Below are 14,485 nucleotides of genomic sequence, written 5' to 3'. Positions count from 1 at the left end.
AAGTGTGTTCGTCTTCCTAAGTATTACGTAATACTAAAATGATGGCAAATCTAAGATCAAAGTATCATGGAGTTGATTTGCATGGTACATAGCTATAATATTGATGATTTCGAAATGCCTAGAGAGTTGCCTCTTTCTATCAGTATATTATATTATTATATACTGGAAGGAGCCGTTGTGAGCTGGCTGTTGCTTTGTGAGGGGTGGCAGGTGCTTTTATTTTTAACATCCGGCACACGTGATACTATGGAGTGACAGCAATCAAGCTAGCATCATAGCTGCGGTAGCCATCTGCACTTGGTAGAAACCAGGGAGTTGTACCCAAACCATTTTGGGTACGACTCCCTGGACCCTGGTAGAAACCAAGGCGTGCTCATCCCTGGCCCTGGTAGAAACCGGGGGGGGGGGGGGGGGGGGTACTAGTCCCTGATGGAAATTCTAGCAGCAGTGGCACAGCTTTCATTTCTTCTTCTGTATCTTTGGTAGCAGCGTCAGGGAGTGCTCGATGGACACCATGTGTAGCTGAGTCTCCTCAAGGCGTCTCCTGCAACAACAAGAAAGAAATGAAGCATGTTTGCCTCAGCAGACGTATAGCCTATAGTATCAGAACGTGTTTTGAATAAGTCTGATAATTACCTTTGGCCACGAACACCTTGTAGCTTAGTGTTAACACACAGAACACACCAAACAACAACAGCAAAATCCTACAGTCAACTTCGCTTATAACGACACTCGGCGGGGCATCAGAAAAGTGTCTATATTCGCGAAGGGTTGTTATACCCAAAGTCTCATTACATGTATTACAGTAGGATGGGACTTTGCTCTGGGCATGGAAATTCTGTCGTTAACGTTCGCGAATTGTCGTTATATCCGCAGTCGTTATTAGCGAAGTTGACTGTACTTCAAGCGAGAAGTGATACAATTCACACCTGATACATCTTCAGTTCGCACACTCCATTGGCCGATGTATCATGCAACAGTATTGTGCCAAATGTGACTCGCAATGCAACTCAAGATTCATAATAATTATACTATAGGTCTTGCACTCGGAATACACATCTGACATCAATAGGCACCCAGCCTGCAAAGCGGACGCTGCCCAGTGTACTTGCATGCATGGCGCTACGCCGGTTCTTGATATCCATGAGCAGGAGAACCCAGCACAACACACGGCCTAGGGTACAATGCACGACTAGGAGGACAAGGTATGGCCGAGAGTATCTCATCAATGATCATCCTAACCTGTCACTCTGCTGCTTTTCTTCTGGCACTTGTTTAGCGTACCCCGGGTTGGCGAGGGTTTTCTTTAGCTTCTCCGCAAGCTTTGTAAGGCTGCAAGTAAAAGAGGCAGAGATTCCAGAGCGGAGAAACAAGAGACAGGAGAGCACAGCATAGAGACACAGACAATAGTAAGAGACTAAACGAAAATCAAAATGCTGAAATTTCCCATGATATGCCAAATAACATGCAACTACAAGTAGACTTAAGAGGATATTGCACACCAATTGCACACCAATTGCACACAAATTATTGTAATGTGTGTATGGTAGGCGCTGAGCTCTGCAGGAGCACAAGTCACAGGTAACTGCACAACTTTGAACTTTGTAAGCAACTACTCTGCAATGCTATCCCAAGTGTAGTTGCACGTTATTTGGCATTTAAATATCAAGCATCAAAACAGGGACCACAATGATTTCATCCCATCCAACCTTCCAGGAAACTCCCTTGATAAGTATCCATTTACTTTAGGAGAATCCTTCAAATTAAGTCTGGATGAATGAATGAAATGACACATTGTGACAAACAACGTGGCCGGGTGCGACGGACACAGTGCGGCTTACTGTACTGTATATCTACTGACCTCTTCAGTTTGTTAGCGTAGCTTTCATAAACACCAGCCGCCTGAACATCTTCACAATCTAAATGAGAAGAGGATGACGTAAAAAACAAATATGTAAAGTGAAAATGCCAAAAACAAACCACTATAATTGTATATGGACAGTTCATCAAAGTTGTGCACTTCCCCCGACATACGGCCAGTGCCGACATACTTGCAGTGTACAGTCAGACCTCGCTTAACCGCACACATTCGTTTCCCACAAAATAACCAGATAGGCGAGGGAACCGGATAATCGAACACGCATACTGTATGTATACATGGCATATGCTGTAAATCGGTAACCAACGATTTCTTCTGGATGGCGAGGGATCCGGATAAAAGAGGAGCGGATAAGCGAGGTCTGACTGTATACAATCACACTAGGTGTAGGTGAAATCTGACCCAACGCACAACACTGGCGCCTTGGACCAGTTCCGATTACATGGCTGTATTGAATTGTGTACATGCGTGTGTGTACATGCGTGTGTACATGCGTGTGTGTACATGCGTGTACATGCGTGTGTGTCCAGCAGCACTCTCACCGCTTCCAAGGCGTCAAGGGCCGTGCAAGTCCAGGGCGCCGAATAATGGCAAATACGCACTTTTTGGGCGGGATTTCACCCAGCACAACAGTACTATGCACACACCACAATGCACAGTGACATATGTCACTGGTCACATGACTCGGTCACCTGGTCAGGTGAGCAATGAATACATCTCCACACACACACACACGCACGCACGCACGCACGCACACACACACATACACACCTCAATGTAAGAAGGTTTTACATGTAAAGCTACTTCCTTGTAGGCCTATGGCCAGTACAGTACTGTCGGGTAGCGCTGAAGAACGGCCAGGCTAGAATTTCTCATCAAGCACAGCATGCCAATGTATACGCGGTGACTCCACTGCCCATAGACTGTGATACATGAACAAAGAATGGTCTAGGCTAGGAGGCTGACCCCCCCCCCCCCCCAGTTCTTCGGCGACCTCCCTAGTATTGTATGGGACACACCAGTAAGTGTAGTTGCTATGGTTACATGCATCACGCACTGTACATGTACAGCGTTCACATTCAAGAGAGTGGCACGTACACGCAAAGAAAGTGCTGAAGCTGTTGACAGGAGCAGAGACCATGTTGGATGTGTCTGACGGCATTTCTCCTGCAATCACAGAGACACAGCACAGGAAAGGCACATACCGGATTTTCGGGTGTGTTAGCTGCAACCCCTCCTTTTTTGGGTCCAAAATTCGTGTTTTTTAATTTTTTTATTCTGTGTACATATAATTATAATATAAGCCACACTCCCGACTTCAAATTTTTGAGCAACCCAACATATTATGGGTATCGGTACATACAAGACGTTACCAATGGTTAGAAAAGTTGAGAAGCACGGCTGAAGTTCTACAAAATGTGCCTAGTTTGTCCTTCACTCAGAGCTGACAACATGTAGAGGCTTCGCACTGATACAATGATGGATTGCAGGACATGAAAAGCAGTCGAAAGACACCATACATTATGCATGGAGTGCTGTAGCACTGGTCGATTCACATCCAGCAACCTGAGTCTAAAGGCCGAGTCACAATACAATTTGTTGCGACGTGATATGCAACTTGCAACGGGCTGCGGCAGCGACACACGGTTCACAATCTTTTTCATGTTTGCGACATCCTTATGCACTACAGTAGTAGTATTACTATGCACGTGCACCCAGGGTAGAAACTGTACTCCATTTGTACCCAGGGTAGAAACTGTACTCCATTTGTACCCAGGGTAGAAACTGTACTCCATTTGTACCCAGGGTAGAAACTGTACTCCATTTGTACCCAGGGTAGAAACTGTACTCCATTTGTACCCAGGGTAGAAACTGTACTCCATTTGTACCCAGGGTAGAAACTGTACTCCATTTGTACCCAGGGTAGAAACTGTACTCCATTTGTACCCAGGGTAGAAACTGTACTCCATTTGTACCCAGGGTAGAAACTGTACTCCATTTGTACCCAGGGTAGAAACTGTACTCCATTTGTACCCAGGGTAGAAACTGTACTCCATTTGTACCCAGGGTAGAAACTGTACTCCATTTGTGTATGTCGCGTGTTGCATGTCGCAAAAAGTCGAACTTTCTTCAACTTCTGCGACAGGTGCCTTGCGACTGTATGCGACAGCTCGCGACAGGCAGTTTCTTGTCGCAACTGTGGCAAATTGCGTGGCGCGTCGCAAAAAGTTGTATCGTGAATCGTCCACAGGGGCGATTTTAGGGTTTTCTTGCATGCCATACTGAATAGAGAAGAGTATGCTTATGAGAAAAAGATTAAAAAAATTCGATCACGCCAGGATTCGAACCTGGAATCTCCTGATTCGTAGTCAGGCGCCTTATCCGTTGGGCCACGCGACCAATCACAGTTCAATGATTGGGTGTGATTGATGACAAAATGGAAATTTGGCCTGACGGTGGTACTTGTACGAGGTGAATAGCAATTTCTGGACATGAAAATAAAATAGAGGCCCACTGGCTGTGTGTTTTACATTTTTCATATCTTTTTGTATCTATTGTATGGCCTAATCCTTCATCTTTCCAAATATGTGACAATTGCTCATGCTGTGATCCCAGACACTTTATAGCGGGATGTTTTCGACAGACCAATTTTTTGGCCTAACTTTCAGTATATGGAATTCTGGACATGAAAGTAAAATAGCGTCAATAGGCATCCAATACTGCACCATTTTTGTTATTTTTCTATTGGTGGACTGCAGTTGGCCTCTTCACACTTCCAGCCAACAGGTCCAAGACTATACAGCGTCTGAAGTGCAGTGCACATGGGGAAGCCAACGATTCGTCCATTACTTCTTATTTTACTCAAAATTCAAAATTCTCATGCGACATAGTACCACAAAACTCGTTGAAATGCCTCCGAAGAAAAGGCTATCAACAAGGCACCGACACGAGGAGAAACTACAACAACCCAGCTGTCAACTACAACAAGAAAAAACTTCATCAACCTGACTGACTTGACTCTACACGCGACGAAAAATTATTTTACTCGAAATGTCCAGAAATGTACAATGTCCAGAAATAGCAATTCACCTCGTAGTCTAATGTTGATAAAGGTACAGTACGGCTACATGTCAGAGAGTTGTCAAGTCCGGTATTTGAAGACTCCCTGGTACATCTACACGTACATAACTGGTTATGGGGTATTCACACGACAGGCACTTGCCACGTTTTACAGGGAGTGACATACGAGAAAAGTGACTGTGTGGATTCACACAGCTGCACTCGACGACAGGCACGTTCGCATTTTTGAATGCTTCACCGACCAGTAGCCATGGGTATTTCAAATTTTCAAAACACGCATACAATAATTGGCATGCTCTAAAGAGCCGCGTAAAAAATCAAGTCTTGTTTCGCGCTTTTTGGTGTAAATGTACTCGTGCACGCCACGATTATCGTGAAAGTGCGCCCCCAGCTCGCTTGCACTTTTCAGCCACTCTCAGCCACTTTTCTCGTTCACAGGTAAAATACCATAGCAACTTTCCGGTGCACGTGGATTTGCCTGTCGTGTGAATACCCCATAAGGCCTCAGTGCACACAGCAGAAATCACTTGTCACAATTCGTCACCACACATTTCGGATGGCCATATCATTATGGGGCCATGATTTGGCACCTGGCAGCCATGCAGTGGAACCCAGCAGAATCTGTGTAGTACAAATGGTGCTAGATTATAATGGGAAAACTGAAGCATCAATTTTGTCATCACTCATGTTATGCGCCCTCATTGTAATTGGTCGCGTGGCCCAACGGATAAGGCGCCTGACTACGAATCAGGAGATTCCAGGTTCGAATCCTGGCGTGATCGAACTTTTTTTGTCTGCTGGAAACATTTTAGTTGAAGCATTCCTACCGTGTACTGTACCCCCAAGAGTTTGCAACTCCAGCTTCGGGGTCTGCGGTAGGCAAAGCCCGATTTTGACAGCGAAGCTTCGATATTTTGCCGCAACATTTTGCTGGCTCATCGTCGGCATTTTGCTCACTTTTTGCTCCCAAATTTGTGTAAAGTGTGGGAAATCTGAACGAAATTCGAAAGTGGGTCACGTGTTGGCAAAACGAGAAAAAAGTGAGTCATGTGTTTGCAAATATGTGCGAAAATGAGTCACGTGCACTGTATAAGTGTGCCATCTCCCAATTTCCAGCCAACATACCGATATACCGATATTTTGCTCCGTTTTGCCAGCAAATTCTCTTGTCAAAATTCTTCGATATTTTGCTCGCAGAATCGCTAGCAAAATCGGGATATATCTACCGTAAAGTCTTGAATAAAAGCCACACTTGAATAGAAGCCACACTTGAATAGAAGCCACACTTGAATAGAAGCCACACTTGAATAGAAGCCACACTTGAATAGAAGCCACACTTGAATAGAAGCCACACTTGAATAGAAGCCACACTTGAATAGAAGCCACACTTGAATAGAAGCCACACTTGAATAAAAGCCACACTTGAATAGAAGCCACACTTGAATAGAAGCCACACTTGAATAGAAGCCACACTTGAATAGAAGCCACACTTGAATAGAAGCCACACTTGAATAGAAGCCACACTTGAATAGAAGCCACACTTGAATAGAAGCCACACTTGAATAGAAGCCACACTTGAATAGAAGCCACACTTGAATAGAAGCCACACTTGAATAAAAGCCACACTTGAATAAAAGCCACACTTGAATAAAAGCCACACTTGAATAAAAGCCACACTTGAATAGAAGCCACACTTGAATAAAAGCCACACTTGAATAGAAGCCACACTTGAATAGAAGCCACACTTGAATAGAAGCCACACTTGAATAGAAGCCACACTTGAATAGAAGCCACACTTGAATAGAAGCCACACTTGAATAGAAGCCACACTTGAATAGAAGCCACACTTGAATAGAAGCCACACTTGAATAGAAGCCACACTTGAATAAAAGCCACACTTGAATAAAAGCCACACTTGAATAAAAGCCACACTTGAATAGAAGCCACACTTGAATAAAAGCCACACTTGAATAAAAGCCACACTTGAATAGAAGCCACACTTGAATAGAAGCCACACTTGAATAGAAGCCACACTTGAATAGAAGCCACACTTGAATAGAAGCCACACTTGAATAAAAGCCACACTTGAATAAAAGCCAGACTTGAATAAAAGCCACACTTGAATAGAAGCCACACTTGAATAAAAGCCACACTTGAATAGAAGCCACACTTGAATAAAAGCCACACTTGAATAAAAGCCACACTTGAATAGAAGCCACACTTGAATAGAAGCCACACTTGAATAGAAGCCACACTTGAATAGAAGCCACACTTGAATAGAAGCCACACTTGAATAGAAGCCACACTTGAATAGAAGCCACACTTGAATAGAAGCCACACTTGAATAGAAGCCACACTTGAATAGAAGCCACACTTGAATAGAAGCCACACTTGAATAGAAGCCACACTTGAATAGAAGCCACACTTGAATAGAAGCCACACTTGAATAAAAGCCACACTTGAATAAAAGCCACACTTGAATAGAAGCCACACTTGAATAGAAGCCACACTTGAATAGAAGCCACACTTGAATAGAAGCCACACTTGAATAGAAGCCACACTTGAATAGAAGCCACACTTGAATAAAAGCCACACTTGAATAGAAGCCACACTTGAATAGAAGCCACACTTGAATAGAAGCCACACTTGAATAAAAGCCACACTTGAATAGAAGCCACACTTGAATAGAAGCCACACTTGAATAGAAGCCACACTTGAATAAAAGCCACACTTGAATAGAAGCCACACTTGAATAGAAGCCACACTTGAATAAAAGCCACACTTGAATAGAAGCCACACTTGAATAGAAGCCACACTTGAATAGAAGCCACACTTGAATAGAAGCCACACTTGAATAGAAGCCACACTTGAATAGAAGCCACACTTGAATAGAAGCCACACTTGAATAAAAGCCACACTTGAATAGAAGCCACACTTGAATAGAAGCCACACTTGAATAGAAGCCACACTTGAATAGAAGCCACACTTGAATAAAAGCCACACTTGAATAGAAGCCACACTTGAATAGAAGCCACACTTGAATAGAAGCCACACTTGAATAAAAGCCACACTTGAATAGAAGCCACACTTGAATAGAAGCCACACTTGAATAGAAGCCACACTTGAATAGAAGCCACACTTGAATAGAAGCCACACTTGAATAGAAGCCACACTTGAATAGAAGCCACACTTGAATAGAAGCCACACTTGAATAGAAGCCACACTTGAATAGAAGCCGCACTTGAATAGAAGCTGCCCTCGAATAGAAGCCGCAATTTTGGGCCCATTTTAAAAATCACACATAAGCCTGGTTTTAGTGTTGACATACATAGAAATACCTGTCTTGTATAGAAGCCTGCCTCATATAGAATCCTGCAAAATTTCACCAAGAAAGTCATAGAAGCCGCGGCTTTTATACAAGACTTTACGGTAGTCTGTGACGGCAGAACTTCATATCACGTGACAAACCTGCACACATTATTTGCACCCTGTGCATGATAGATACAGGGTCGTACGCAGCCCTGCTTTGGGCTCAACTTTCTTGTGGTCGAAATAATGTGGATGATTACTTGTACTTCAAAGTATGATTACCGGTAAATTAAAGTCACATAGAGTTTTTTTTTAACCTGTTCAAACACAACCACGGTCCACGACTTGCGAGCGTGATGATGGATTTCTTTTCATGGGCAAAGCTCATTAACGGTAATCATTTTGCACATGTACACAAGAAAGTCAACACTAAAAGAGTCGGACAAGAGTAGTCATTAGGGATCTTTCGCGTCTGCTGCGAATCGAATGCGAAATGAATTCGGCTCGTCCTCGTTTCGTTGAAAACAGATTCAGGTTTCGTAAGTCGTCATGCTAACTTTCATGGCAACTACGAATACAGGCGGTAGCTTGGCGTACACGTGTTCACATGTACACGTGCATGGATCATGGAACCAAGGAAAAAATGTGTACCTGACGAATTCGGAGCGTGCCACGAATGAAGAGGCTTTCATTCGTGAAAACGAACCCTCATAAGGGACTCTGACGAATCCTCGAACCCAGGCGACGAATCAGCATTCGTTTCGTATCCGTACGCATGGTGCGAAAGGTCCCTAATGACAGCTGCACTGTACAAATGCCTAAAGCGATAAAAGCTCAAAGGGTTTTTAAACCTACACAGTCCAAAACGAGAGAGCTTGGAAGCTCAGGGCCCTACGCTATGCTTTTTTGCCAAGCTCATCATGCATGTTATTAGAACTGATGGAAATGTTTTTTCCATTGATTGGCTATAGTGTTTTACGTCGATCATGACGGCTACAATGCCCAACCATACTACAACGAACTGATCGGCCACATCATTGTATTGCAAAAAGTTTCCATCAGTTCGAATAACATGCATGAGCTAGGCAAAAAATCATAGCGTAGGGCCCTGAGCGAAAGAAATAAACTTTCTCTTGTCATTCGAGGGTATTACGACACCGTCTGCCACCTCGATGACCTAGGCAAAAAAAGGTTAGGGATGTTATACATTTTTCATTTCTCTAATTTTATTTTAAAGACATAACCTAGGATTCGAACCAGCACTATCGCCCTGCATGCATTCCCCTGATACACTTCGCATACATACTCATTCTTGCAAATTGCGTCACGTTATGATCTTGCATTTGAAAGCCTTATTTGAATATTGTGGCCATGGCCATCATCTGTCTTTGATGGTACGGTACGGGACAGTTACAGGATAGCGCCAGGCATGCCGACGGCACAAACAAACAGACACACACCTTGTTGGACCTTGTCGCAACTACCAACCCAGCAGCTGCTAGGAACCAGTGGGTACTACCTCCAGTATCAAACCACTGCCCTGTGATTGTAGATTTTGAGTATAACTCAAAACAGAAGCATGCAGCGAGCCCTAGGTCCTCGGCGTTGATATACGATTATTCAAAGGTAGACTGGAATGAACTTAATCAGGCCATTGCCAATCTAAACCTACTCAGATCAGTCACAACATCGACTAGTATCGAAGAGGCTTGGTTAAAGTGGTCTCACAAAGTTGAAGAAGTGGTAAAGCAGTATGTACCGCAGAGACAAGCCCTCCATCCTCGCAACAACCGGCATTGGTTCTGTGCAAAACGCCACCGTCTCCGTCGACACCGTGACCGACTTTTTGCTACAGCTAAACGATCTGGCAGAGCAACGGACTGGGTAGTCTACCGCCTTGCAAGGAATGCGTTCACTGCCGAAATTCGCAAAGCAAAGCGACGTTTTTACGCTAATATGTCGGCCGGTCTTGAGGAGAACCGTGGCGGACACAAGTGGTGGCAGAGAGCCAAGCAACTATGCAATCTTTCTAAGCCTCGGGCTCCGATTCCTGATCTGTCAGATGGAATTTCGACGGCTACAAGCGATCTAGAGAAGGCTGACTTGCTAGCTCGCCTATTCTCTCAGTATTCTTCACCTCCTTCTAAGCCCCCGGACTGCACACAGCTACCCACGCTACCCACAGTCACGGTTGTCGAGCCCTTCGAATTTCAGCAATTGAGTACCACTAGTGTTCTTTGGACCCTATCACACCTTCCCCGGTACAAACGCACGTCTGGACCCCTCCCTAATCGAATCCTTCGAGAAACAGCTCCCAGTATTTCCGATTCACTAACAGCTATATTTAACCTCAGTATCACCTCTGGCATGGTTCCATCAGATTGGAAAACCTCTATTGTTATCCCGGTATACAAAGGTTCAGGAAGCAAAGGCAGTCCTGGCTCTTATCGCCCCATTTCCCTGCTCCACGGAGTTGCGACGGTGTTCGAAAGTATGATGAGCAAGCAAATGTCTACATTTGTGAAGACCAATACCCTTCTTCGTATGCACTAGTTCGGGTTTCGCCGGCAGCGGTCCACCACTGACCAACTAGTCCAAATGACGTCCTCAATAAGAAGAGCCTTTGACAGCAAAGCTTTGTGCGACGGACCCTACCTGGACTTATCAAAGGCATTCGATAAAGCCAGCCATTCGGTCCTGTTGCATCTTCTCTCCTCATTCTGCTCATCATCTTCAGTCAAATGGCTCGGATCCTTTGTCTGTGGGCGCTCTATTGAGTCTATTCTTGTTCAAATTGGTAATCAAGTTTCATCGCTACATCCGTTGGGGGCAGGAGTGCCGCAGGGTTCTCAACTAGGCCCACTCCTATTTAACATAGTATTACTGATCGACAGTATCCAAACAGTGACTACCAACACTTTGAGCCTTATTGCGGATGACTCCAACATTCTGTGCATTTCCCCACCGACTACCATAATTACGGCTCACTTGTCTCAGATTGAGACTCCAGTCAGGCAGGACCACGGCAGCAGAGCGAACTGTTCAGATGAATGAAGCTAGCCTGTGTCGACCTGATGCTCATTGCCATCTTGGAGTCATATTAACCCCCTCCCTAGATTTCCGTGCGCACATTCGTTCCATTATCTCTAAATTTCGTAGCAGAGTGTTCTTGCTTAGTCGTATGGATCTTTTTTTCCTCTATCGGTCATTTCGACCTTGTATAAGTCATACGTTCGCCCTACCCTAGAGTACTCTATCCCCGTCTGGTTTTCCTCTCTGACGGTCCAAGACCAGGATAGTATGAGTAGGCTACAAGCATCTGCAGCCAGAGGATATCTTGCCGCCAAATTAGGGAGGAAGCAAGATTGGATGACTCCAAAAGAAAATCTTAACCAGCGTGCAGGCTGGGAAGCTATAAAATGGCGATTACAGATCCTTTCATTATGCTATTTTCACCACATTGTCTACACCTTTCCTTCTCGGATGGTGAGCCAATTAATTTTGTCCTCCTTTTTTCACCTTTCCTTCTGTTCTCTTTGAGTTCAAATTTCGATTTTCATCATCCTCCCGACACCCCACGTCTCTTGTTCTTCCACCAACTGGCAGTTACTTCGCTAAATCCTTCCTTTTCCTTATCGCTGTTGCTTGGAATAAACTTCCTGCTGATAAACGTTCACTCGATAGTCCCACGCTATTTAATCGCCAGGTACGGAAGCTTGATGAAGTTTACTGCTTCTCAGTTTTCGGGATACCTAGTTTCAAGTGTTGAACAATAATTATAGTCTTAATCCGCTACTGCAGTTATTTTGTTTTAGTGCCTTTCCAGTGTTCTATTAGCACCCCTGGTTCTCAATCTATTGATGTTCTTCCTCTCCTTTGACTTGAAAAAAATCTCAGATTTTGAGTTTTTTCCACTCCATACATAATTTTATTTTCATTATTGTATTGGTTTGGTGAGGCTCCCAAGAAAGGTATCCATTTACCTCTGGAGAATCCGTAAATAAACAAACCTGAACTGAAACTGAAACTGGTATGGTATGGGACAGGTACGGGATAGTGCCAGGCATGCCGATGGCACAAACAAACAAACACGGAATTAAAGCTGTGTGGACCATGGCTAGCGCCAGACGTTACTGAAGTAACGTCTTTTGCATAGCTACGGGAATAAAATCATTCATTCAGTGACAGTGAGTGTCCAATCAGTGCCCAACTCCAATGCCCGCCGGTACATGTACATCCACAATGGAGCCAAAAAAAGTAAATTCCAGCGAACTAAAAAATTCGATCACGCCAGGATTCGAACCTGGAATCTCCTGATTCGTAGTCAGGCGCCTTATCCGTTGGGCCACGCGACCGTGACACAAGGGATTTACATTGGCACCAAGCTCTGACACATCCAAGTACAGTGGAACATTTCCCCACGTGCATGATTGTATGCAGAGGTTGCGCATAACGAAGTTCCGTACGAGTGTTCGACGGATGAGGCAACCACGAAAAAGGCTACAGAAATCGGTTGATCCGGAGGTTGTGCAAAAGTGGTAATGTCAAATTTTTTCGGAGTACGGGGAAATAGGTCTCGACAGTCAGACATGCATATGCTAAGTGTACAGCAGTACGCAGTGTGGTGTGGTGCAGTGCAGTACGCAGTACGCAGTGTAGTGTGGTGTGGTGCAGTGCAGTGCAGTGCAGTGTGGTGTCGTACATTACTGCGTACTGCTGTACGGTGATTGCAATGAAAGTAATTTTCGTTGTTCAGCTCTTTTTCCCTCGAAATTTAACAAAAGTTCATACAACTTTCGTCAGGCCAGGTCGTAACGGCGAAAAATCTTACGAAGTTTCGTTGTCCACAACCTCTCTTATGAGTACCCAAGCAACTGCACTGGGTGGATTTACTGATACGTGGTGTACTTCACCATAATGTGATACCCCCCTTTAACAAAAGGCGAAGCCAGATCAGGGTTCTCGGCCTAGGTCAAAAGCAACCAAGCACACAGACCAGAATTAAGACAACTGCACACATCACTGGAATACCAGAACACTCACCTTTGACAACAAACTCCGGCACGAAGAAGTACTTTCGCAGCATCTCCTGGTTTTCCTCGCAAATCTTGAGAAATTCTCGTTGTGTAGTGCTGCACAGCACGGCAAATAAATTGAGATGGCAGCAGCAGCAGCATGGAGAACTAACAACAGACACACTGGAATCCCTTAAGTGAGTACGCATGTGCATGTGTAGCAGGCAGTATCAGGATTTGACGCCGCAGTTCACCCACGGCTTTATTTTTGCCGAGTCCCCTACCCAATTGAGAGCCACTGGCCCTGGAAAACATTTTAATGTTTTCCAAAAACACTCGTCTCATGAAGTCTCCCATACTTCTTGCCCTTTCCCACACTTTAGAGCACCTCACGAATAGCGACTCTCGATCAGGCATGAGAAAAGAGTTGGTATTGGCGAGTTGTCGTTATTAGTATTTGTGAGGTTGAAAGTATCCAGTCAAGTGGTTCCTAGGTTTGAAGATAGAGTTGTTATTCACGAGTTTTACGTAGCTATCCACAAGGTTGACTGTACACACCTGTTCTGTTCCTGCCATTGCAATATTGGTACATACCCCTCCCCCCCCCCCTAACGGGGGGAGGGGGGGGGGGGTAGGGACCGTTTCTCCCATTCCCTTGGCTTTCGAATGTCATTTTGTCATAATTTACACTCTTCTTTCTGCATGCCCTGCATTGTGATCCCCAAACGGATTATTCATGTACGCTCATACCTCGGTTATCCGGACCCCGAAGTTACGGGCACTTTGGTCTACCGCACGAGTTTCAGTGAAATATTACTACTCTTTTTTGTCACTTTTCGCGGAAATAGTGACGTCGGATGCCATATCTACGGCTTTTCCCCAACAAGATGTACGTGATTCGGAGTTACGGACATTTCAAAGTTACGGGCAGTGCCCGGTCCCGGACAGCCCTGATAAACGAGGTAGGAGTATCACGAACAGCTAGCCTATGTACTCTACAAACTATTCACCTTTAGGAACACACGTCATCGTCATCTAACTACACGCCCTTATTCTAACTGCTACACCGTACTCCGAATATAGCAGGGAGTTGAATACCACTCTCTACATTACAGTGTTATGAACAGATGAAGCTGGCCAATGACGAGGGCTTCCCCCTCAGAATTTCACCAGTTGTAGTCTTCGGGGTGCTGAGTCGAAT

The 14,485-nt window shown here is 44.7% G+C and overlaps 1 protein-coding gene and 3 non-coding genes across 4 annotated transcripts in view; 1 reads left to right on the top strand and 3 right to left on the bottom strand.

Moving 5' to 3' along the window:
* Positions 1-47: 47 nt before the first annotated feature.
* LOC135815250 (uncharacterized) overlaps positions 48-14,485 on the bottom strand; it is a 36,348-nt gene continuing 21,910 nt past the window's right edge. The window contains exons 25-29 of the mRNA XM_065328522.1: positions 13,313-13,401; positions 2,978-3,046; positions 1,862-1,919; positions 1,243-1,332; positions 48-544 (exon numbers count right to left, since the gene is read on the bottom strand). Of these exons, the coding sequence (XP_065184594.1) occupies positions 460-544; positions 1,243-1,332; positions 1,862-1,919; positions 2,978-3,046; positions 13,313-13,401 (391 nt within the window). The 3' untranslated portion in view covers positions 48-459. The remainder of the gene's footprint in view (positions 545-1,242; positions 1,333-1,861; positions 1,920-2,977; positions 3,047-13,312; positions 13,402-14,485) is intronic.
* On the bottom strand, positions 4,207-4,279 carry Trnar-acg (transfer RNA arginine (anticodon ACG)). The gene has a single exon. It is a non-coding gene; the product is annotated as a tRNA-Arg (tRNA).
* Trnar-acg (transfer RNA arginine (anticodon ACG)) lies at positions 5,670-5,742 on the top strand. Its single transcript has one exon. It is a non-coding gene; the product is annotated as a tRNA-Arg (tRNA).
* On the bottom strand, positions 12,552-12,624 carry Trnar-acg (transfer RNA arginine (anticodon ACG)). The gene has a single exon. It is a non-coding gene; the product is annotated as a tRNA-Arg (tRNA).

Source organism: Sycon ciliatum, chromosome 4 (genome assembly GCF_964019385.1).
Source record: "Sycon ciliatum chromosome 4, ocSycCili1.1, whole genome shotgun sequence".
Lineage (NCBI taxonomy): Eukaryota > Metazoa > Porifera > Calcarea > Leucosolenida > Sycettidae > Sycon > Sycon ciliatum.
This window is presented reverse-complemented; position numbering and strand designations above follow the sequence as displayed.